This window comes from Chelonoidis abingdonii, chromosome 1 (genome assembly GCF_003597395.2).
Source record: "Chelonoidis abingdonii isolate Lonesome George chromosome 1, CheloAbing_2.0, whole genome shotgun sequence".
NCBI classification, from domain to species: Eukaryota; Metazoa; Chordata; order Testudines; family Testudinidae; genus Chelonoidis; species Chelonoidis abingdonii.
This window is the reverse complement of record NC_133769.1, coordinates 49798984-49822774: the sequence shown is the minus strand read 5'-3', so window position 1 is coordinate 49822774 and position 23791 is coordinate 49798984. Positions and strand designations below refer to the sequence as shown.

Genomic DNA, 23791 nt, shown 5'->3' with positions numbered 1-23791 from the left:
ACTCCTCTCGTTTGGGAGGAGTTCCGAAATCGATTTAAGGAGGCGGTTAACTCGATATTAATGACGACGTCGTGTGAACGGATACAGCGTTAAATCAGTATATCGGCCATTAAACCGATTTAAAGTCGCAGTGTAGACCTGGCCTCTCAGTCTGTATTTCTTAGCATTACCTAAGTCTCACTGTACAGTTCCTGCATTTTCTGGCATTGATTCACAAGCCATTGATCAGCTGAATTGAGGATGTCACTTTATTCTTTTCCTGCCCATCCAGTGTGAATGGGAGCCTCCTCCTAGTTGCACAAACACTAAAGTTGCTGGACTCAGGCCAGTTGAACTTTGTTGGCATCCACTGTAGAAGGCGACATTAACGTATTTTTAAGTACATTGTATATGTCCTCATTCCTTTGCTCATTCACGTTCTTGTCCGCCAAAGAGAAACACCTATGGCAACAGGCCTAGCTTTTCAAATGTCTAGTGATTTTTGGGTGCTGCAGTTGCAGGGTGCCCAACCTGAGACACCTGAAAGGGATCTGATTATCATTGCTGAGCTCCTGCTCTTTCTAAATCAGGCCCCTTTAAGGATCTGACTGATCGCTATATATGGAGTAAGGAAGGAAATATACCCCAGGTCAGGGGTTTGCCTTCCTCTGCAACACGTGTACAGGTGGTCATTTGCCAAGCTTATCTGGATATATCTCATGTACAGGCAAGTCTTATCTTAGGTGGGGGTTCCGTTCCACGGTTATCGTGTAAAGCGAAAACCGCATATATCAAAATTATATCCCCAAGCCCTTTAAACCCCGCCCGCAGCTCCAGCGGCAGGGCCGGGGTGGCATTTAAAGGGCTTCTACGGGCTCCCTGCCGCAGCAGGAAGCCCAGTGGAACCCTTTAAATGCCCCCCCAGCCCCACCGCCAGAGCTGCGGGCGGGGTTTAAAGGGCTCTGCCGGGCTTTCTGCCATGAGCTGGGGCTGGCATTTAAAGGGCCGGAGCTCCACAGTGGCTGGAGCCTCGGGCCCTTTAGTTCGCCACAGGGGCTACCAGCCACCTCTGCAGCTGGGAGCCCCCTGGGTGATTTAAAGGCCCTGGGACTCCCAGCCACAGCTGGTGCCCCAGGACCTTTAAATCTTGAGGCCACACTCCCCTTCGCTTGAGGCCACGCCCCTCGACTCTGGCCATACGCGTGAAGTTGAAATCGCGCATGTTAAATGCGCATAATTTGTGACAGACCTGTAATCATTTTCCTGCCATTGTGGGGGCCTCGGGCACTGGAGCACCTAAATCCCTCCTAGTCTCTGTCTGTCACACATAATAGTCTAGTCTCCTGTGGGCTGTAATATTTTGGTCTCATTTTGGTTGTTGGGTGTAGTGTGCAGGTGCTGGGTGGTGGTGGTGGCCTGTGATATACAGGAGGTCAGACTTGATGATCTGGTGTGATCCCTTTGGCCTTAACTCTATGCTTCTAAATTGCCTCAGATGGGGTACCTTGAAACTGAGGCACTCAGAATCACTAGTCATTGCTGAAACTCATAGTTTCAAAAGTAGAAGCCTAAAGTTAGTCTTCTGCATCCATATCTGCACTTGATTTTCAGCAGTCCTTAGCCCTAGCACCTCCCACTGAGTACACTGGGAACTTTGGGTGTTCAGCACACCTGCAAATCAAGCAGAGACCTAAACGTGTATGTAGAAAAATGACTTTAGGCTTCTGTTGTAGGAAACCTTGGCCTTTGGGTTCTTTGATTTCTTGCAAATATGTGGTGCACAATAGTCTCTCAGTTAGGACCAAGATCCATGTTCCATAGGGTACGCTAAAGCTGAATTATGCAGCAGGGGGCCCTGAATTATGTAGCTCTGTTCCCCAAGCCCTCTCCCTCTAAATTGAGGAGCTCTATAGAGAACAGGAGTCTTCAGGCACAACCTTTAGTTCATTCATCTGCCCATGTAGGGAAGTTAGCTCAAACTGTGGTTTCTGTTTGTTGGGATTTTATCTTCAGATGAAAGTAAACTCCAAGGAGGGCAGGAAGAGGAGAATTTTGGACTCTTGTTGTGGAACTCTACCGGGTTATACAAATCAGGACATTTTCAATGTCCTGTTGATAAAAAGTAAGATTGCCAGGTAGTGTCCTTTCTAAAACACTAGCTAGAAAACTACAGTTTCTCTTTTAAAAACCAAACCAAACCAATTTTTGCAAAAAAATCAGGTGTGGTGAAAGGAAAAGGGAAAAAAAGCAGTTGGCGTATTTTGTTTATGCAACCTGTGAAAACTAGGGTGGTTATATTGTTTAACAGATTAGGGACTGGGGAAAGCCTGGCCAGCCCTGCTCCTGCCTTGCTCTGCTTGTTTCTTTTTAGTCTCTTACAGCTCCTTGATCCTTTTCCACTTCCTCCAGAGATGGGGAAAGGCAGTTGGTGCATCCCATATTCAGGGATTGTTAGGAACTGAGTCAGCCCTTGACTCAGGCTACTGGGAATGTTTGTAGCTTCAAGTTGTGCTCCTACTTTAATGGCCTGATGAGACACTGCAGGGGTTCAGGACCACCTTGGCCATGCCTCCTCCCACTCCCAATCTGCCCATTCCCTCTGATGGCCTTTGCCTACTCCTGCTCCTTCTGTAATATCTCTCTGCTTGTGTGGGGGCTGCTGTAGAGATGGCACAGAAATACAGCTACGTTGGTGTAATGGAGCCCTAGGGGAGGCATTTGCCCTTCCCCACTCTAGTGAATACCTCTAGAGTAAAAGAGTCCCTAGATGGCATAGGACTAACAGCCAAAGTCAGCATTGTTCTTTCTCCTTTCCATGGGTCCTTCTGCTTCTCTTGGTCTGGTTTCCCTTTTCTCCTTGTTCCTTTTTCCCCACCCTTGGGTCCCTTCTCCTCCTGATCCCTTCTTGAATCTTTCTTCTTGTCACTGAATGCTCTGTTTCATACACACACCCCTCAGATTCTTCTCCAACTTTCCGCTGGATTCTTCCCCACCCTGTTCCGTTCCCACCTGAGTTTCTCTCCATTGGTAGCTGTACTGGGGAAAGGGAAAACCCCAAAAGGCTACCACCTCTGAATAACTGGGTATACAATGGGAACTTTAATAGGCCTTCTAGTATCTATTGTACAGTTATGACACATTGCTATCGTCTCATTCACTTCAAAAATACCCGTCATCATCAGAAAGGACGAAGTCCATACTAGCAAGTTTTCAGAAAGGCGCAGTGAGCAATCCTCATACTAGCGAGAAAGTTTCCAACAGTCTTGCCCTTAGTCCAGATAACACTGGTGCTGGAATTTCAAGCCTTATCATTTCTCTATACAAGCAAGCATATCTTAATCAAACTACCTGTAATGATCTCAGAACTCATTTTATTACACCGCAGTTCCTCACGCTTCAAAAGAAAAGACAACTGGTGTGGCTGCAATTTAAATAAATGGATTAGCTTTGAAACAAAATATATCATTAATCTCTCTTTGCCTAGTAAATGAGATATGAGAGTATTGTGTTTCTTCCCTGAGGAAATCAGGAAAATTTCATCAAAGGGTTTTGGAGTGAGATGCTTTTGCATGGCTGTCATGTTACCAACTGTTAAACTTCAAACTCGAGACGTGGCTGGTGAGACAAAGGCAGCTGGGAGACTAAGGGTGTGAGCTAGTTGGTGTGTATCACTGGGGCACTACTGCTTTATTGCTATTGATTAACTTTAGAAAGGACTCTGGTCTGGTTGGTGTGATTGCTGTGTTTTGAAATCTCAGCTTGGTTGCTGGCTGGCTGGGCTAGGTTAACCTTCAGTTAGGTGAGTAAGTGCCTGCTTTCTAGCAAGGCTCTTTGAAGGGCTTGCGCAGGGCTCTTTGAAGTGGGAGCCACACAGTTTGATTGGATAAACCAGAGATGAGAGGCATCTGAGCAACAGGGGTTGAGTTACTCATTCCAGCTGTGTGTGGGGGCCCAGGCTTTAAAAAGCACACAGGTGCCCAGTGGCTGTTAAAATACATGGATGATGACAGGCAGGCAGCTAGCAGAGCAAGGAAGTTCACCAGCACAGGAAGGCAGGGAGGTAGGATTGGGTGTGTTTCTTTTCCTTACCTTAACCTGCAGGTATTCTACAAGAAAGAACCACAATGGGAGGGAAATGGTGTGTAGCCAACACCACTGCTAGCTTTTCTTTTACTTCCACCTGTGGGGTCCTCAAGCAGAGAGGCATCCTGACCCTAGAGGCTTCCACCCAGGTCCTTTGTTGAGTATTTGGCCTGCGTGTCTCCACTGATGAAAGCCAGGCAGGGGGAGCCACGTGGTGTGGGGAGGTGTTTGTTGATGGGTCCTTCAGAAAGCAGGTAAGACGGCTATAGGTGGAGGTGGCTTGTCTGCAAAGCATTTGGAAGCATGAGGACTTCATTGACAGGATGCACATGGAAACGTCTGGGATGGAGGATGCTAGCCAATTATAGATGACTACAGCAGCAGCAGAGGAAGAAGGAGAGAACTGAATGCTCTATGGGGAGGAAATTAACTGCTGGCCCTCTTGGGCAGTAGACAATTCTCCTACACCTACCCATGTAGGTTTGATCATTGGCCTGCTAAACCCAGGGTTGTGAGTTCAATCCTTGAGGGGGCCATTTAGGGATTTGGGGCAAAAATCTATCTGGGGATTGGTCCTGCTTTGAGCAGGAGTTGGACTAGATGACCTTCTGAGGTCCCTTCCAACCCTGATATTCTATGTTCCACATCCATTGAGGTGAAAACTGGAGATGAGGAGCAGATCCTAATGGCGGAAGAGGAGGAGTCACCTATCCCAAAGGCTGGTAGGCTCATGGCCACCCAGTCCAAGAGTATTTGTGGTCGGGGACTCCCGTCTGAGGGGAAAAGAGGCATCCATATCATGGGGCATCATATCAGGTCAGCAGATGTGCTGCCTGCCTGGAGCCCATGTCTGAGACATTATGGAAAAGTTGCTGAGGCTCATCTGTCTCTCTGACCACTACCCTATGCTGCTCACAGACACGGGCACTAATGACACTGCCAGGTGTGGCCCTGAGCAAATCAACAGAGAAAACGGGGCTCTGGGAGCAAGGGTGAAAGAATCGGGGGCGAAGATTGTGTTCTTGTCCATTGTCCCAGTTGAGTTTAAGGGCCCAGGCGGGGACCCGGACATCCTGGAGATGAATGCAAGGCTGCACAGATGGTGTCAATGGGAAGGCTTCAGTTTCCTCAACCATGGGATGCTGTTCCAGGAAGAAGAGTTGAAGTCAACCTGACCAAGAAGGGGAAGAGCATCTTCTCACACTGACTCGCCAACTGACTGAGAAGGGATTTAAACTACTTTCAAAGGGGCCAGGTGACAAAAGCCCACAGGTGAACATAAAAAAGGTGACCTTAGTAGAAGGCTAGATGTTGGGAGGAACATGGAAATAAGGCTACAATAAGGCTATAGAAGCAACAAGAGGGAAATCAGTAGGGAATCTGCTCAATTTAGATGTCTATACACGAATGCAAGGAGTATGGGGAATAAACAGGAAGAATCAGAAATCTTAGTACACAGTCTAAATTATGACACAATTAGCATCACAGAAACCTGATGAGATAAGTCTCATGACTGCAATATTGGTACAGAGGGGCATACCTTTTTCAGGAAGGACAGGCAGGGTAAAAAGGGAGAACACATCAAGAATACATATACACTTGTACTGAGGTCCAGAAGGCAGTGAGAGGAACATCTGTTGAAAGTATCTGGGTAAAGATAAAAGGAGTAAAAAAAATAGGGATGATGTCATTGTATAGATCACCAAATCAGGAAGAGGAGGTGGATGAGGCATTTCTAGAAAAAACAGAAATATCGAAAATATAACAAAACATAGTAAATGGGGGACCATAGCGGTGCCTTCTCCTAGCCCCTCCACAAACTCAGAGACCACTCCAAAGTACATGCACTAGTGCTCTTTTATTGTTCATGCCTATCCCCACCACCTACTATTTACATATCTTACATAGACCAACACCCTGGGAGACTGCTAGTGTCGCCTGCTAGCAGGGATCTAGAGCTCCTTGCTCCTTCCTCTCCTGTCTCCTCCCCCCGTTTCCTCCCAGCCAGTTTTATATAGCAGGCTGTTACCTCAGGTTCATTGCCTCAGGTGATTAGAGCGTGGCATCCCCAGTCAGTCCTAACTAATCCCCCTTTTAAATGGAGCTGGGCTAACAGGGGCCTGGCTTGGATCTCCTAGCCAGCATCCTGTTACACTCCTCCTCCCTTAAGAGCCGCAAGGCCCAACCGCCCTCGGCCTGCCTGCCCTTCAGCCTTTTCACTGTCAACTTGGGGTGGGGCCTTCCGGCGGAAGGCCTCCACCTGTGGCCGGGTAGACCCCAGCTCTCTCCACTGGTGGTCACTCCATCCCCCACCCACAGAAGATACACTGCAGTGGTAGTGGCTGTCCTCAAAACTCTGCCTCTGCGCACATGTCATCACACCATGCTCATGATGGCAGGGCCCCCAATCCCCGCTCGTCCAGTACTTCAGCTACGGGGTCAGAACCTACCCCATCTTCTGGTGGGAGCTTCCCTCCTCAGTTTCCCCCACACCCTCCTGTGGGTTTGAGGTCTCATCCGTGGGTACCATGTCCACAGGGTCCTCAGTGGGGGCTGGCCCTTCCTCTGAGGGGCCCATGCCCACCAGCTCCCCCAGCTAGATCTCCTGCAGGTCCACCCACTTTATGCTCTGTTGTCTAGGAGTTTTGTTGGTCTTGATGGATGCTTGTCCATCGTCACATCTCGCAGCCTTTTGGCACGAGTGGTACAGGCCAGGAGCTCAGGGGCCAGGCAGCATGGTCCTGCGGGCCATAGTTTTCCCACTTCTGTTTTAGATCCAGTTTTCCAGGTATTTCATGCTCTATTGACATTGTGGCAAGTCCAACAAGTCTCTATTGCACCATTGTTGAACGCAGATATGTTTTTATCAATTTTAACTTTGAGAAGGTACGTTCCCCAGTAGCTACAGAAACTGGCAAAGTTAAAAGACTGTGTAGAGCTATAAAAATGTTTGGAAAACTGTCTGAGAGTTTATTTTCATAAACAAACTTCAGTACTTCTTCAGGAGTGGAATATTTCTTAAGTCTTGAAAAAGCCTGAAGCTCATTACACAAATCTGTAGCATATCTTTTGAATTTTCATGAGTCATTGCCAACTTCTGTTTTATACAAAATTCTCTTATCTGTTTTGATGTTTTCTTTTGCAAGCTCTGGAATACTGACTCTAGCTGCTGCATCTGTTGAAATATTTTGTCAACCGAGTGAATAGCAATATCAAGGACTGTGAAGTAGAAAATCACTTTGAACCTTTGTTTTGGGTTCTGAATGGGTGTGTCTCATCCTTCATATGAAAACTGCTGTTTCTTTTGCCGAATGTGAACTGGCTCTGGCTCAAATTCTGTCGGAAAGTCTATTTCTTCAGCAAGCCCGAGAGAATCTATCAGTGTTCTTTCAAACCCTTCATCACTTCTGAATTCATCCAGAATATTTTTAGTTTGCTGCAGTTTTGAGTAGGAGAATGTATGTTCAAGTTCTTTTCCTGAAGCTGATTACTAGTGAGGTTAATCTTGAAAAGGATATTATATCACAAAATGAGTGAAGTCACAAATTTGAACTTGGAAAGGCCATTTGCAAGAGCTTCTGCATCTAAACGTGCCATATTGGCAGATGATCCAGTAAAGGAAGTATCATCAGAAATTTCAATTAAGACATCATAAATGTTTCCAAGTTCATAGTGAAGAGGCTTCAAAGCATCAATGTGACTCTCCCATCTTGTCAGACTCAGTGGTTTCACAGTTAGAGAATTCACATGGCAAGTCAGAATCTCCCAACGGCGTGTTGAGCCTGAGAAAAACACAAACACATTGCACCAGGTCAGAGAAACTGCTTGCCTCCAAACAGCATCTAGAAGCATCGCTGACAACCTAATACAGAGAATGCACACTGCAAGGAACAAAAAAGGCCCTAGGATTGATTTCCATCATTCTCCTTTGCGCACCATTGTCTTTACCCTTCATATTACTCCCATTATCATAGCCTTGGCCACGTAAGTTTTCAACAGATAATGGCATTATTTCAAGCTCCTGTAGAATAGTTTCAGTCATAAATGCTCCAGTCATCTCCTTCAGTGGCACGAAACCCAAAAAATGTTCCTGTATGAGCACTTCAACATTATCTTCATCTGTAGACTTTTGCATATTCACAAAATGAATGATCATCATTTGTTCAACATGACTCACATCTGGTGTACAGTTCAGTATTATTGAGAAGTATTTTGCAGAATGGGCAGCTTCTATAATTTTCTTTTTGATGGCATTGGCTAGGATTTGAATCAGTTCATTCTGCATATTTTTTCCTAAGTAATGAACCTGTGTTTCACGATCAGTTATTTTACATAGATGCTCCTTCATGACAGGATCGAACAAAGCTAGGTATTCAACAAATTTTAAAAAGTTTCCATTACCTGGAGTGTATAATTTTTCATTTCTAACGTGTCCGCGGAACACTAAATTTTGCCCACTAAGAACTCTCACTAAAGCAGTCAGACACTCTAATATTTGTGGCCAATATTCTTCTTTTTCCTTGATATCACATACATTTTCTTCATCTATAGTTTTTTCTTTTTTCAATCGTAATTCAAGTTCTTTCCAATTTTGAAAACATTCCAAATGTTCTGTACTTCTTTCATATGAAGAGAGAATTGAAGATATGTTTTTCCAGTCCTTCGAACCATTTTCAGTAAGTGATGTCCCAAATGCTTGATTTCTAAACAACTTGCAGCAAAAGCAAAACACGGAGTCCTTCAACACTGAATATTGTAACCAGCTTTGATGAATTTCTTCTCCATTAATGAGTTTCCTCTTGTAATGCTGAGCAGAGAATTTTCTTTTATTTCCATCCTTAAGGAAGGAAAATTCATGAACTTGTTCGGGTCCATGTTCCACAAGAATTTGCTGCACACTGTCATCACGTCTGGGCCATGAAGATGGATCCTCATATTGTAACTTGTTTGTAACTTCCTCATCCTTTCTTCCTTCTACTTCATTTACTTCAATTTTTGCATGTGTCTCTGAAGGTGAATACATTTTCTCCACTTCCATATCAGTCTGATGCTGTGAGCTGCCTTCATCTAGAAGTAAGTTTCCATCATCTTGAGTTTCCAAACTGCTTTTTTGTGGATGTGATCTACCCTCATCTCGAAATAATATACCTTCATGTTGATGTTCCAAACTGCTTCCATGCAGAAGTGAGCTAATCTCCTCTCCAAGTAAAATTCCTTCATCTGGATGCTGTGAACTGCTTCCATCTTTATTTGGATTAAAGAGAAGATATTTCAGGAAGGATCCCTGCTATTTTGCTTGGTCCTTTTCCTTCTCAGCCTTTCATTTACAATACTCAGCTCCTGAGGGTTTTCTTTTTCCTCTTTCTGCCATGGGGCATTTGAATATTGTTATGTACTGTGCTCCCGACTGCAAGCATTATAACGTTAAGGATGGCTAACACACCCACCACCTGGTTGGCGATTTAAATCACATTGCAGCCATCCCAATATGCCTTTTCACTGCTTAAACGTTCAATGTTTATAACATACACTCACTTACCTATTAAAACAGTTAGTTATAGCATTTACACGGAAACAAAATGACCTTTTTCAATGTTATAACCCAACACTGGTTGTTTGAAAAGTAATCCCCTTGCCCATGGTTACCTGCCTGGAGTGTGACATCCAGGGGCGGTGCTAGGTATTTTGCCGCCCCAAGCACGGCAGGCAGGCTGCCTTCGGCGGCTTGCCTGCGGGAGGTCCCCTGTCCCGTGGATTTGGTGGCAGCCTGCGGAAGGTCGGCCGAAGCCGCAGGACCAGTGGACCCTCCGCAGGCATGCTGCTGAAGGCAACCTGCCTGCCACCCTCGCGGTGACCGGCAGAGCGCCCCCTGTGGCTTGCCGCCCCCAAGCATGCGCTTGGCGTGCTGGTGCCTGGAGCCGCCCCTGGTGACATCACTATTTTTGTAGTCTATTAAGTCTTAATGCTGTTACTTTTCTTTTATGGACCTTATTTATTACATGTGAATCAGTTATAACAAAGAAATGTTCATAACACTGCTCTACAGCCAAAATGCTTCTGAAATAAATGTAGTCAAACTTTACTAATTCTGGGTCACTGAGAACGAAAATGATGCTTAAAATTGTTGATTGGCTCTGGTCTAGCTGTTGGGCTCCAGACTACAGCAGTGGAATCTCCTGGCAGGTGATGTAGGGTTTCCATGTTTCCGTGACCGTCAAAAGGATCTTGTCCATCTCTTCTGAAGGTGATCTTGTAGCCTGCAACAACATCGATGGTGTGATGGCAGCCCTCAAACATTGTCAGATCCAGATGAGTGGAGACTGTTCATTGATTCATCAAAGACAAGTCTTAAAAGTTTTTTGCTGCATAATGGCAATGTTTTGCCATCACTTCCAGTTGGTCATCGCATAATGAAGGAAACCTATGACAACATGAAACAACTTTTGAGGTGCATAAACTATGACCAAATCAGTGGCAGCTTGTGGCAATTTGAAGGTTGTTGCTCTCTTGCTTGGTGCAGACTGGATACCAAAAGTACTGCTGTTTTTCTGCGAATGAGATAGTCGTGCAAAAGATTCCCACTACATCAAGAAAGACTGGCCACTCCGACAGTCATTGGAGCCTGGGAGGAAAAGTGTTCAGGATCCACCACTTGTGGAATCAAGGAAGATTTTGTTACCACCCTACACATCAAAGTGCGGTCTGATGAGAACTTTGTCAAGGCCATTGACAAAGACAAGCAGCTTTCAAATACCTCCGTGGAAAATTTCCAAGGTTAAGTGAAGCGTAAGATAAGGAAGGTGTCTTGTTGGTCCTCCAGATTTGACACTCTTCGAGATGATGCATTTGACCCATGCACTGCGTGGCAAGAAAAGACGGCATGGAAAGCCTTCCAGTTAGTGGCAATAATTTTCTAGGAACACAAGGCAGACAACTACAGGTTGTGGTGGAAAACCTCCTCAGGCATACAAAAGCCCTTGGTTGCAAGTGTCACTAAAGATACATTTTTTGCACTCTCATCTAGATTTTTTCCACCGAACTGCGGAGCAGTGAGCAATGAGCACGGCAAGCGATTTCACCAGGACATTGCAACAATGGAGAAACGCTATCAGGGCAATGGATCCCATCAATGCTTGCAGACTATTGCTGGACAGTGACAAGAGATGCTCCATTAATGAATACAAGAGACAAGCAAGAAGCGCCGAGTAGACACTGAATAGGACTAATACTATGTACATAAATAGTCTTTGCCTTTTGTTTCATAAAAATTATCTGTATAAACCCTTTTGCTGCTTTTAAAGTGTTACATAAACAGGACAGGTGAAATATTATCATGTAAAGCAACCATAAACACATGAAAAGACTAGTTTACATTATGATTAAAACTCTACTATCTACACATATAGATGACCATAAACTGTACAAACTTAAATATCTTAGAAACAGTAGCCAATCAGTTGTTTTAATTGTCATATTTGAATTCAGCACATCAAAATACATAATAAATACCACATTTTATCTCTGAAGCAGACGACTTCTCAAAAATTGTAGACCAGTGTAATTATACAGCCCGATAATAACACTAAGGTTTAATAATGCTTAAAGATATTCACATTTTGGATTTATAATGCTGAAAGATGTTATTCTTTATTCTTTGCAACCATGAAACACAATTTTCCACAGTATTCGCTCGATTCTTAACCATCGACCTGCGACGTGTTAAAATGACCGTTTGACATGTATCAACTTGCGATATCTCCACTCTACATGAATTTGCAGCTATGTGACCTTGATGTATATTTGAGTTAGGTGTCACTAGCATTGCAGCTTTTGCCACTGGCAGATGTGTTTCATTGTGGCTGAGTTATTGCTTATCAAAATTGTGGAGTGGGCTATCTTGACCCTATGTCGCAAACAGAAATTTTTTTGCAAAAATATTATTTATTTTTGCAGTAAATAAAAGATTTGACATATTCATAAATTCTCAGAAATGAATTAATAATTCATATTCCCTCTGTACACACATGGGAATTTAAATAATTACATCTTTGTTATTTTATTTATACATTTTTTTTAATTTGATGTTTTCCTCGAAGTTGGTGCCCCATTTAACTTGGCACCCTAGGTGACTGCCTAGTTCGCTTATATAGACAGGCCCCCCGCTGCAAGCGACCAAGGATAAAGGGGAATGGAATGGGCCCCTGCAAGCAATCAAGGATAAGGGGGAATGAACTTAACCTCCATGAATGTATCTAGTTCTCTTTTAAACACCGTTATAGTCCTTGCCTAGTCCATGTTACCATGTGTATCATCTTACTACTGATAACAGCATCAGAGAGGTATATATATGACTACTGTCATCTGTGGAATGACAATCCAGGAGTTCTGTGAAAATATCTGCTCAGTGTACAATGGCAGACAAAACAAGCTAACAGTGTTAGGAACCATTAGGAAAGGGATACATAATAAAGCAGAAAATATAATAATGCCACTATATAAATCCATTGTATGCTCACACCTTGAATACTCTGCATTTTTGCTTGCTCCATTTCAAAAAGGATATATTAGACTTGGAAAAGGTATAGAGAAAGGCAACAAAAAGGATGAGAGGTATGGAACAGCTTCTATATGAGGAGAAATTAAAAAAGACTGGGTTGGTTCATCTTAGAAAAGAGACAACCAAGGGGCAAGAGATGATAGCAGTCTATCAAATCGTGAATAGGGTGCAGAAAGTGAATAAGAAAGTGTTGTTTACCCCATTCATGTAATATACGAACTAAAGGTCACTCACTGAAATTAACAGGCAGTGGGTTTAAAACAAGCACAAGGAAGTACTTCTTCATGTAATGCACAGTCAACCTGCCAAACTCATTGCTGTGGATATCCTGAAGGCCAAAAGTATAACGAGGTTTAAAACAGAATTAGGTAAGTTCCTGGAGGCTATTAGCCAAACTCATGTGGGACACACCATGCTGATTGTATCCTTAACCATTCAGCTGCCAGATACTGAGACTGGATGGTGGATCATTTGCTAAATACCCCATTCTATTCATTTCCTCTAAAGCAGTGGTCCCCAACCTTTTTGTGACCAGTAGCATATTCATGTTTTCAGAAGACTGTGGCGGGTGCCAATAATTTTTCAAGGCTTATTTTGTATTTGTACGTTAAATAATACAAAAAAAATTAATATTACATAATATATGAATCCAGAGAAAAGCTGCGAGGCCAGAGAACACCGGTGCCTGCAGCCCTGGAGCACTCTGTCCCCAGCAGCCACAGGGCCCCAGATTCTCTTCTCTGCTGGGCACTAGGTGTGCCCCACACCTGCCAAAAACAGAGAACACCATGCCCGCAGCCTGAGTTCTCTGTCCCCGGCAGGTCCCCTGCTGGGCACTAGGCGGGCACACAGAAATCCCCCAGCGGGCACCATGGCACCCACAAGCACCACTGCTCTAAAGCATCTGGCAGCTGCTGTGGGAAGACAGGATACTGGCTAGCTGGACCTTAGGTTGGAACCAGTGTGGCCATGCTTATGTATAGTAGTCAGGGTGCTGGAAGGAGGGTGCTCTGCCTGAAGCCAAATGCAATGATCACCGTTATCCTCATCCACAGCCAAGGGAGAAGCGCAGTCATCCCCCCTCCTCTTCCTTGTTTCCAAGAGGCAGCTGTGTGTGAAACCCACCCCTTTCCCAGTGGGGTCATTTTTAAGGGCCCACCTGCTCTATGTACCTAGTCACAGATTATCACCATGGGCCTGCACCTTTGCCAGTCACCTAATCCAACTCCCCGCTCAAAGTAGCACCAATCCCAGACAGATTTTTGCCCCAGATCCCTAAGTGGCCCCTTCAAGGATTGAACTCACAACCCCGAGTTTAGCCGGCCAATGCTCAAACCACTGAGCTATCTCTTCTGACAGGCCATAATCCTCTGTAAGGCCCCACACGAGACGCAAGGCCACTAAGCGACACGCGCAGCTATCGCCAGCGGGAAGACCCCACGCGCCACCACCGCGTGCGCTGCGCTAACACCACCTACCCACCCCGGCTTCTCCTAGTCCCGCTGCGCGCGCATGCGTGCACGCGCACCGTCCGTTGGCCGCCGGCCGTGGCCCCGCCCCCTCGGGGCCGCGCGGGGAGGGCGCCGAGGACACACACGAGAGGGGCCCCGCCTTTCCTGCCGGAGGGAGCTGTTCGTGGTCAGACGGGAAGATGGCGAACCTGGAGGAGCAGCTCTCGGATGAGGAGAAGGTAACGTGGGCCGGGGCCAGGGCCAGGGCCAGGGCCGCCCCCGGCGGGGCTCGGGACCAGGCCGGGCTCTCGCCGCCTCAGGTGGTGGCGTTTGTATTTTTAGCTTCCTCCCTCTCCGGCGCTGTCAGCGAGAGGGCGCCGGGCAGCGGGGCCGGCCAGGGCCTCTCCCGCCGCGCCTTGTACGGTCCGAGGGCTGAAAATAGGCCCCAGAGTGGGGGGCAGGATCCGGTGTCTGATGGATGAGGCCGCCCGCCCGGCCCAGAGAGCTCGGCCTCAGGCGCTGCCAGTTTCCTCTTCCCTTCACCCCCCTTCTTCCGGGGCTCGACCGATCCTCGCCTTGGGGCGGCGGCTGCCGCCTAATATTGATCGAGGGCGTGGGGAGAGCAAGCCTGGTGGTGGGGTCTTGGAGACGGGCCCTTCCCCTCGCCCCGCTCCGGCGGCCTGCCTGGGAGCTTCTTGTCTCTAGAGCCCTCGTAGGCTGGGGTGTAAGGGCTGAGTTCAGTGTCTCCCCCAACCCCCCATTGAAGGGAGGGAGACTAAGGGGGTGGTTTCTGGGCGGTGTCTGTAGTGGCTCTCCTCACTTCCGGGGTTAAAATAAAGGGAGATTTCTCATAGATTGGAGGGGACTTTTTGGGTGGTGTGTCTCGCCCACCCCCATAGCTGGGGGGTGGGGGTGCGTGTGTGGAGAATTCAGATCCCACCCTGAGAGATGAATTATAAGGATAAAGCTTAAATACCCTCCCAGGAGACAGGGTTGTGGCTCAGTGAGGTGTTTATAATCTTTTCCTGGCCATGTGAAAAATGTCTTGCTTACTTGGTCTCTGTGGCTTGAAAATAGCTTCCTAAAATGGTGCTTCAGGGAAGGGACAGCTTGTAAAACCCAAGAGTTAGTGCTGCTCCTCTTCCTTTTGTCTGTCCTTCCTCTGTTGGAGGGAGGCTCTTTGCAATTGCCTATGAAAAGGAGGCTTCCGGGGCAGGGTGTGGAGAAGTGTTAACATGATGGTGATGTACAGCTCTCATGTCTTTATGTAACTGTCACTTGTCTCTGATAAATGCAAGTTTTCAGGGCTGCTGAAGCTGTGGAGGCAACTCAAGTGTGGGAGATTTTAAGGAATTGAGAGAGGTATTACATTTCCTTGAAATTAAAGGGAAGACTTTTAAAATGCCTTAATGTTAATTGTCATGTGGGAGTCTTCCTCCATGTCTAAGGCCTACTAGGGCTGAATTTCAGAAGCAGGTGGCTAAATGAAAAGTCGCTATGAGTTGTGAGAAGTATAGTAGTTTAGCACCAGAGCATAGAGTAGTTCATAGTTCCTCAGGATGGAGACTTTAAGGCTGTAGTTTATTCTTTTAATTAATTGAGTACTGCTCCTGTTTGTGATGTCAGCAGAATAGGTAAGATTAGCTACCGTGAAGGCTAAAAGATACAAATTTGTAGTTGGATATTCTGGTCCATATTTTGTCTGGAGAAAGTTGCTTTAAAACAATAAGGAAATAAAAACATTAAACAAAGATGCTTTGGCATCCTCTGGGTAGAAATGTTGCCAATTTTGGTTGGAGGTATTCCTGGAAGTTTCATCACATGACATAAACTCTAATTAAAGATTAATCTGTAATTTCTGGACACTCCAGGGCACTCTTGTAGGGTTAACAAACATATTCACAAAGCATACCTAGGGATAAACTTGGAAACAACATCTACTTATTTGGCTGAAAAGTACTTATGGCAACATAGTGACAAGTAGTGATATCTTCACTCTGATACACTAATAAATTCTCCTCCTAAGATCAATTGACTCACTCCAGCTAATGGAGTCTAGGCTCTTTTTCCTCCTTCCACTTATCTAATGAAGTTCGGAGGTCTCTTCCTGCAATTCTGATTTCTCTTCCAAAAGTACACACATGAATTCTGGACTCTCTTCTTCCTTCTCAGTAGTAAATTATAGGCTCATGAAATAAATGACATGTGCTCCCCATTGCTACAAGTAAGGCTCAGATTTTCTCACCCATATTTCAAGTAAAAGTCAAACAGGTCATGGGCAATAAAGAAACATTCACGAAGCCATGACCTGTCTGTCACTTTTACTAAAATATCTGTGACAAAATGGGGATCAGCGGGTCGCCGCACCACCTGCAACGGGACAGCTCTACAGTGGCTGAAGTCTGCGTGGCCTCCTTCGCCTGCAGCAGCTGGAGGTTCTGGGGTACTCCTGCTGCCTGCAGCTCCAGGGGTTCCCAGGTGGCTGGGAGCTCCAGTGTGCGCCTGTGGCTCCAGGGTGCCCCCACCACGGCAATCCCCCTCCGCCGGTAGTGGCTGGGAGCTGTTAGGTTCCCCTGCTGTTTGGGGGGCAAGGGGCACTGCCCACAGCAGCAACCCCTGCCACCCATGGCAGCCAAGAGCTGCAGGGGTACACCACAGCTCCCTCCCCCCATGGGTGGCAGAAGACCCTGCAGCTCCCAACTGCCACAGACAGAAGTCTTTGAGGTCACTGAAAGGAATGGATTCTGTGACTTTTAATAACCTCCATGACTAAATCGTAGCCTTAGCTATAAGTTAATACTGGGCCTCAGTGTAGGGCTCATCTGGGACTACAAAGTTTCAGCGCATGAAGATGCCCTGTGCCTCCAACTAACTCTTCTTCAGATGGGTTAATCCTTTTCCTTGTCCTAGCCTTGGCTCAAGTCACTTTGCCCCTGGTCTTTAAAGAGAAGTGGTATACCTTCAGTGCTTTCTGTGCCCTGCTAAAATGTGCTGGCAGCTTAGAGGCTCTCTGATTCCTCTCTCTCTCTCCTCTCTTATTAATGGAGTGGTATATGAGTGTCTCTTTTTTTTCTTACAAAGATGGAGACAGTGACTTCCTGGTACTCAGCTCAATCCTGTCACCTGTGCAAAATTCTGATTGTCCTGGCTGAGTGTGTTTTCCATGCCCTGGAGTTTATCTGGTTGGGCAGCACAAAAAAAGGGCAATATTGCAAGTCGTTTACAAAAGTATGCTAGTATGAGTACAAATTCAAGCTGAGATGCTTGAAAGTTTTCAGTTTGTGTAAAGGTGGCACATTTAACAGGGAAAATCAAACTGTTTTATAAGGTTCCTTGAGTATAATCAGATATTCTATCTGACCTGCATTTGTCCTTTCCAAAGCAGCAATGTCCAGTACACACTATAACCCACTATAGGTTCCATGAGTATTATTTTGAAAGATTAGGTTTCCCAGATGACACTTTTATTTTTTTTACGCTTCTAGAGCATCTGTTACTGTAGCACTTATTTACACACCTTATTAAGAATGTAAAAACAGCCGTACTGGGTCAGACCAATGGTCCATCTAGCCCAGTATCCTGTCTTCTGACTGGCCAATGCCAGGTCCTTCAGGGGGCGTGAACAGAAGAGGCAGTCATCAAGTGTCCATTCCCAGCTTCTGGCAAACAGGCCAGGGATGCTCAGAGCATGGTGTTGCATCCCTGTCCATCCTGGCTAATAACCATTGATGACTTTATCCTCCATGAACTTATCTAGTTCTTTTTTGAACCTTGTTATAGTTTTGGTCTTTACAACACCCTGGCAAAGAATTCCACAGGTTGTCTGTGTGTTGTTTGAAGAAGTACTTCCTTTTTTTTGTTTTGTTTTAAACCTGTTGCCTATTAATTTTATTGTGTCATGAGAAGGAATAAATAACATTTACTCATTCACTTTCCTCATACTAGTTAAGGTTTTTATAGACCTCTTAGTTGTCTCTTTTCCAAGCTGAAACATCCAAGTCTTTTTAATCTCTCCTCATACATAAGCTCTTCCCTACCCGTAATCATTTTTGTTGCTGTTTTCTGTACTTTTTCCAATTCCAGTATATCTTTTTTGAGATGGGTTTACCAGATCTTCTACACGCAGTATTCAAGATGTGGGCATACCATGGATTTATATGAGATATTATGATACTTTCTGTCCTGTTAGCTAGCTCTTTCCTAATGGTTCCTAACATTGTGTTAGCTTTTTTGATTACTGCACATTGAGTGGATGTTATCAGAGAACTATCCATAATGACTCCAAGATCTTTCTTGAGTGGTAACAACTAATTTAGACCCCATCATTTTGTATGTATAATTGAGATTCTTTTCCAGTATGCATTACTTTGCATTTATCCACGCTGAATTTCATCTGCCATTTTGTTGCCCAGTCATCCAATTTTATGAGATCTCTTTGTAACTCTTTGCATTCTGCTTTGGGTTTAACCATCTTAAATAATTATGTATCATCTGCAAATTTTGCCACCTCACTGTTTACCCCTTTCCCAGATCATTTATGAATATGTTGAACAGAACTGGTCCTAGTATGAGACCTCTGGGCGACACCTCTAGTTACTTTCTCCAGTGTGAAATTTGACTATTTATTCCTACCCTTTGATTCTATCTTTTAACCAGATGCTGATCCATGAGAGGACCTTCCATCTTATCCTATGACAACTTTCTTTGCTTAAGCGCCTTTCGTGAGGGACCTTGTCAAAGCTTTCTAAAAGTCTAAGTACACTATATCCACTGGATCAGCCTTGTCCACATGTTTGTTGACCTCCTCAAAGAATTGTAATAGGTTGGCAAAACATGATTCTCCTTTACAGAAACCATGTTGACTCTTCCCCAACATATTCTGGATGACTTGCATTAAATATCTATGGAAGTATTTTAGTTGTGCTGTCCTTTACAGTAAGGTATGTGCCACTCATGAAGCTAATTATCCTTAAATTTAAATGGCTGCTGAATGATTTTATGCTTTGAGTAGATTGAGTGGAAGACAAATATTCATATTTTACAGCAAAGGTGTACCAGAGTTTTTTTCCTGATTTAAATGGAGCATATTTTGAGCCAGCAATTCACTCAAGTAGAACTTCTACTATCTTGTGATCCCTAGACAAGACTTAGGAGTAAGTTTTCTAAATGTACACCTCTATCCCAATATAACGCGGTCCTCTGGAGAGAAAAAAAATCTCACTGGGTTATAGTGAGACTGCGTTATATCAAACTTGCTTGCCCTCCCCGCCACCGTTCTCTGACCGCCCCCTCTAGAGACCCCTGTCCCTAATCACCCCCCAAGACTCCACCCCTACCCAAACCCCCTGTCCCCCGACTGCTCCTCCTCCCCCCCGACAGGCACTCACCAGCAGCAGTGGGAAGCAGAGCAGCCCGCCCAGTCCGCTCCACTCCACCCACCTCCCACCCGCAGTGCTCTGCTTCCCGCCACTGGTGAGTGTGGGGAGGTTGGGGAAAGGAGGACCCCCTCCCTCCCATCCCTTCCCCACTCACCTGTGATGGGCAGTGGAGCAGCCCAGCCCCAGCTAACTCCACTCCGCCAGCTGCCAGCCGTGGCGCTTCACTTCTCACCACAGGTAAGTGCAGGACGTTTCCCCAGCTGCCTCACAGCGACATGGCTGGGGCCGGGACAAGGAAAGCGGAGTGGGCTGGGGTTGCGTCGCTCCGCTTCCCGCCGCAGGTGAATGTGGGGGGATCCCTTCCCCCAAGTCACCTCCCCCAAGTGACATGGCTGTGGCGAGGGAAGCAGAATGGGCTGCTCTCGGCCCCCTGCTAACCCCCAGGCCACTCTGGGACTGCGGGGCTTCCAAAAGTGCCCTCCCACAGCTCCTGCTCCCCAGACCCTGGATGAGGGGAGAGCCCCTGACCGCCCCTGAGACCCTCTGCCCCTTATCAAAACCCTCAGCCCTGGCCTGGCCTAGCACCCATAACACGCTGCTCAGAGCAGTGTGTCACAGCTTTACTGCGTTGTATGCAAACCCGAGTTCTGTCGGGTCGTGTTATATCGGAGTAGAAGTGTATGTGGACACGTTTAGTCAAATTCATCTCTTATTGGCACTTACTATGGATGTGAGAAAACAAGTTTTCTTTTTCTAAGCTAAAATGTGGCCAGTTAACCAGCTTCAGACTTGTTAGCCTGCATTTTGAGGGATTCTTTCTATAATATTAAAGATAAATCATTTGAGTTAACACAAATGAAAATACACACCCTTTTCCTGTCGAGATAGGGCTGCAGTGTTACTTCTAGAGTATAGGAGTGCTTCTGGAGAGGGGGAGGAGAAACATGTTAATCTTCCCCTGCCCCAGCAGTAGGTCACACTTGTGCTGCTTCTCTATTTTGCTTTCCTCATGATGCAATAGAGTGAAACTGACTAGAGTCATGTAATAATCATGCTGCTGGTGATCTGCGTGGTCTAGGGGGACTAGTAGGACAAATGCTACTTGCAGAAGTATAGGCATAATCCTGGTAAAGAGGGCAGAAATGCAGAGAAGTAAAAAGGGAGTAATACCAGGCTATATATTGGATTTTATGATATCCAAGTGCCTCTTTGCCTGGCGCATAAATGAGAGTTGGGTGGTCTAGTGACAGTACCAATTCAGAAAGAATCATGCTTGATTTCTTGTTCCATGTACTAGTGGTGGCTGGAAGTGCTGCCAGGGTAACCCTGAGGTCATGAGGAGAGGATATAGCCGCTTCAGGATGACTAAAAAGGTAGTATCAGAGCTTCCTAAAACAATTCAGATTGAGACTTCAAGTGGCTGGCAGAATGTGTAGGACTAGAAGGTGGCAGACAGGTAGGACTTCTGGTTTCTTCTGGATTGCTGCTGTCCAGATCCTGCTTCTCATTCCATTGCCTGCTGCCCAGGGGAAGTGAAGGTGGGATAGGGCAATGTAAGCAGCCAGAGCCAGTAAGTGGACAGTCAGCAGCCTATCCCTGCCCTGTTCATGTCCTGGAGGCACCTTCTGTGCCCTGTAACTGTTGCCCAGATCCTTCTCTCTACGCTGTCAGGAGCACCACCAGCTTTTTTCGGCGCCCTAGGCGGCGGAAGGTCCACCTCTGACAAAAATGGTGGAAGGTCCTGCCCCTGAAATACCACTGACGACTGGGGTGACCAAAGATCCGGTTGCCGCCCCCCAAATGTTAGTGCCCTAGGTAACCACCTAGGTCGCCTAATGGGTTGCACCGGCCCTGTACACTGCTGCCTGCTACCCAGGGGAAGTGAGAGCGTGGAAGGGGACTGTCTCTGGGACATGCATGACCCACCTAGACCTTTTCCCTAACTGTCTATTTGAGGAACATTCTTCTAAATAAATTAACTGAAGCCTATTGGGAAAGAATAGCATCTATTGAATGTCAGCTCTCCGAAAGATAATCCGCATACTTTTGATCTGTTTAGCACTTACATGGGAGTGGTAAAAACATTCAGAAAATAACCCTACATTTTATGAAAGAGCCACATCTTAGAGGCTGCACTTGCTGTTGAGGGAATACTGGCTTCAGGCAGAAGTTATCAGTAAGTAAACATTCATTTAACCTGCGTAATTATAAGAGTAATTATAAGTTATAAGAAATGCATAATTTTCGTGAAAGAAAAATCCCTTTTAAAATGTGTATATGATCATAAGACACACAATTAGGACATTAGCATTGACTAAAAATATCTCTTGGAATATAGGGTACTTAATCTCATGTGATTATAACTCCTGGCTCAAGCATTTAGGATCTGTTTTAAGTACTAAATTTAGTCCTGGTACTGATAGGGAAATTCAGGTATTTGCCTAATCCTAATATTTTTTTCCTGAAATGGCTTTTGAGTCATAGGCATCCTGCGGCAGTTACAGCGGGGGACAGTTTTATTTTTTGTTATTTTAATGAAAGATGTGTCCTTTGAATCTGGTCTATCCAGCTTGTCTTCCAAACTTAGTCTAGCAAGTTTATATGCTCTGCACTGGTCAATTGGGATGAGACATGGAGACAGCAGATAAACAGGAATGGAGTGAGCTGGAGGTGTTAAACAAGATTTGAAAAATATATTAGCCAGAATGAAACTCTTGTGCTGCTGTGTCACCTGCAGTTTAAAGGATTAAAACAGATTTTGTATGTTCATAGTTACAGGTAGCTGTAACACTGTCAATTTTATAGTTAATTAACAAATACAGTTTATGAAATATCTTGTTACAAAGCAAGATGTACCTAAATTCTGCTTCATAATCCTTGGATTTTGTGAGTATTCTGGAAATCTTGTAGCAGTGTCTGATAAAGCAAAAATTGAGGTTTCCAATGAGTTAGATATTATCTGGTGTCTAAATTTACTGGTATGGAATTTTCTGGGTGCAGGGACAGGTCCCTCACTGCTTCTCCATAAGCTCTGTGTTTATGAGAAAGTAAGCAATTTTTCAGTAATAGTGTGCTGTCACTTTTGAATTTTTATGTCTGACTTTGTAAGCAAGTAATTTTTAAGTGAGGTGTAACTTGGGGATGTGCAGGACAAATCAGACTCCTGAAAGGGGTACAGTAGTCTGGAAAGGCTCAGAGTACCTTAAGCAGGGGTTCTCAACCTGTAGGTTTCACCACCTTTTCTTTCTTCAATTATTACACTTTCATTCAAGGATTATTTTTTTTTCTAGCTCTTCAGGTTGCAGAGATCATACTTTATTCATACCTTTGACGTAAACAGTTGCATTAATGTCTAAGGCCTTGTCTACACTGGCAAGTTTCTGTGCAGTAAAGCAGCTTTCTGCGTTGTAACTCCAGAGGCGTACATGCTGCCAAGCTACTTAGTGTGCAGAAACTGCACAGTTGCAGCACTGTAAAAAAACAACAACAACAACAAAAAAACAGCCCACTCTGACACAAGGCATACAGCTTTCTGCGTCAGGGTTACAGCGCTGTGGTGCCAGTGTAGGCACCCTAGTCAATTACAGTCCTGTGATTGGCCTCCGGGAGGTGTCCCACAATCTCTGTTCTCGGCTTTCTGGACATCAGTTTGAGCTCTACTGCCCTGCCCTCAGGTGACTGACCATAAGCGCCACCACTTAAATTCCTTGGGAATTTTGAAAGTTCCATTCCTGTTTGCTCAGTGATGCATGCAGTGGTATCAGCACATCTTTCCAGGTGACTATGCCTGCTCCACGCCCCAGGTGATCCGCAGTTGGAAGCAATGTTGAGCTGCTGGACCTCATCAGCATTTGAGAAAAGGAGGCGGAATAGGGTGTTGATTGACTCCCTCACTTCACGGGAATCTGCCTCAAAGATCTCTAGGAAGCTCTCATGGAGATGCTGGGCAATCCGCTGCTGCAGGTTCTTTGACAGAGGTGTTTTGTTTCTTGTCCCATTAAGGGTAACTTTCCCATGCCACGCTGCCATCACTGGGGGCGGGACACCATTGCTGCACACAAGCGAGCTGCATAGGAGCCAGGGCAGAAGCTACAGTCTTGAAAAAGACCCTTCCTTGATCTCCTGCTCACCCTCAGCAGCGAGATATCATCTTCCATAATGAACACAGCTTGTGCAAAATGTGGGGACAGTAATAAGTCCCCCCCACACACACACACTGATGCCTCTTCCCAGGAGCCACGTGCCCAGTGTACAGTACAGTCCTGGAACACTAATTTCCCCTGCCCCTGTTGTTACTCAGCATTTTGGGGGTCTTGTGGGTCATGTGTGCTTGCTTGGGGTCA

The 23791-nt window shown here is 45.6% G+C and overlaps 1 protein-coding gene across 2 annotated transcripts in view; it reads left to right on the top strand.

Annotated features, from left to right (window-relative positions):
* Positions 1 to 14194: 14194 nt before the first annotated feature.
* The window catches only part of CAPZA2 (capping actin protein of muscle Z-line subunit alpha 2), a 44733-nt gene continuing 35136 nt past the window's right edge, over positions 14195 to 23791 (top strand). The window contains exon 1 of one of the 2 annotated variants that reach the window (XM_032803959.2): positions 14195 to 14309. In XM_032803959.2, the coding sequence (XP_032659850.1) occupies positions 14271 to 14309 (39 nt within the window). In that variant the 5' untranslated portion in view covers positions 14195 to 14270. The remainder of the gene's footprint in view (positions 14310 to 23791) is intronic. The other variant, XM_032803958.2, reaches the window with a different exon arrangement.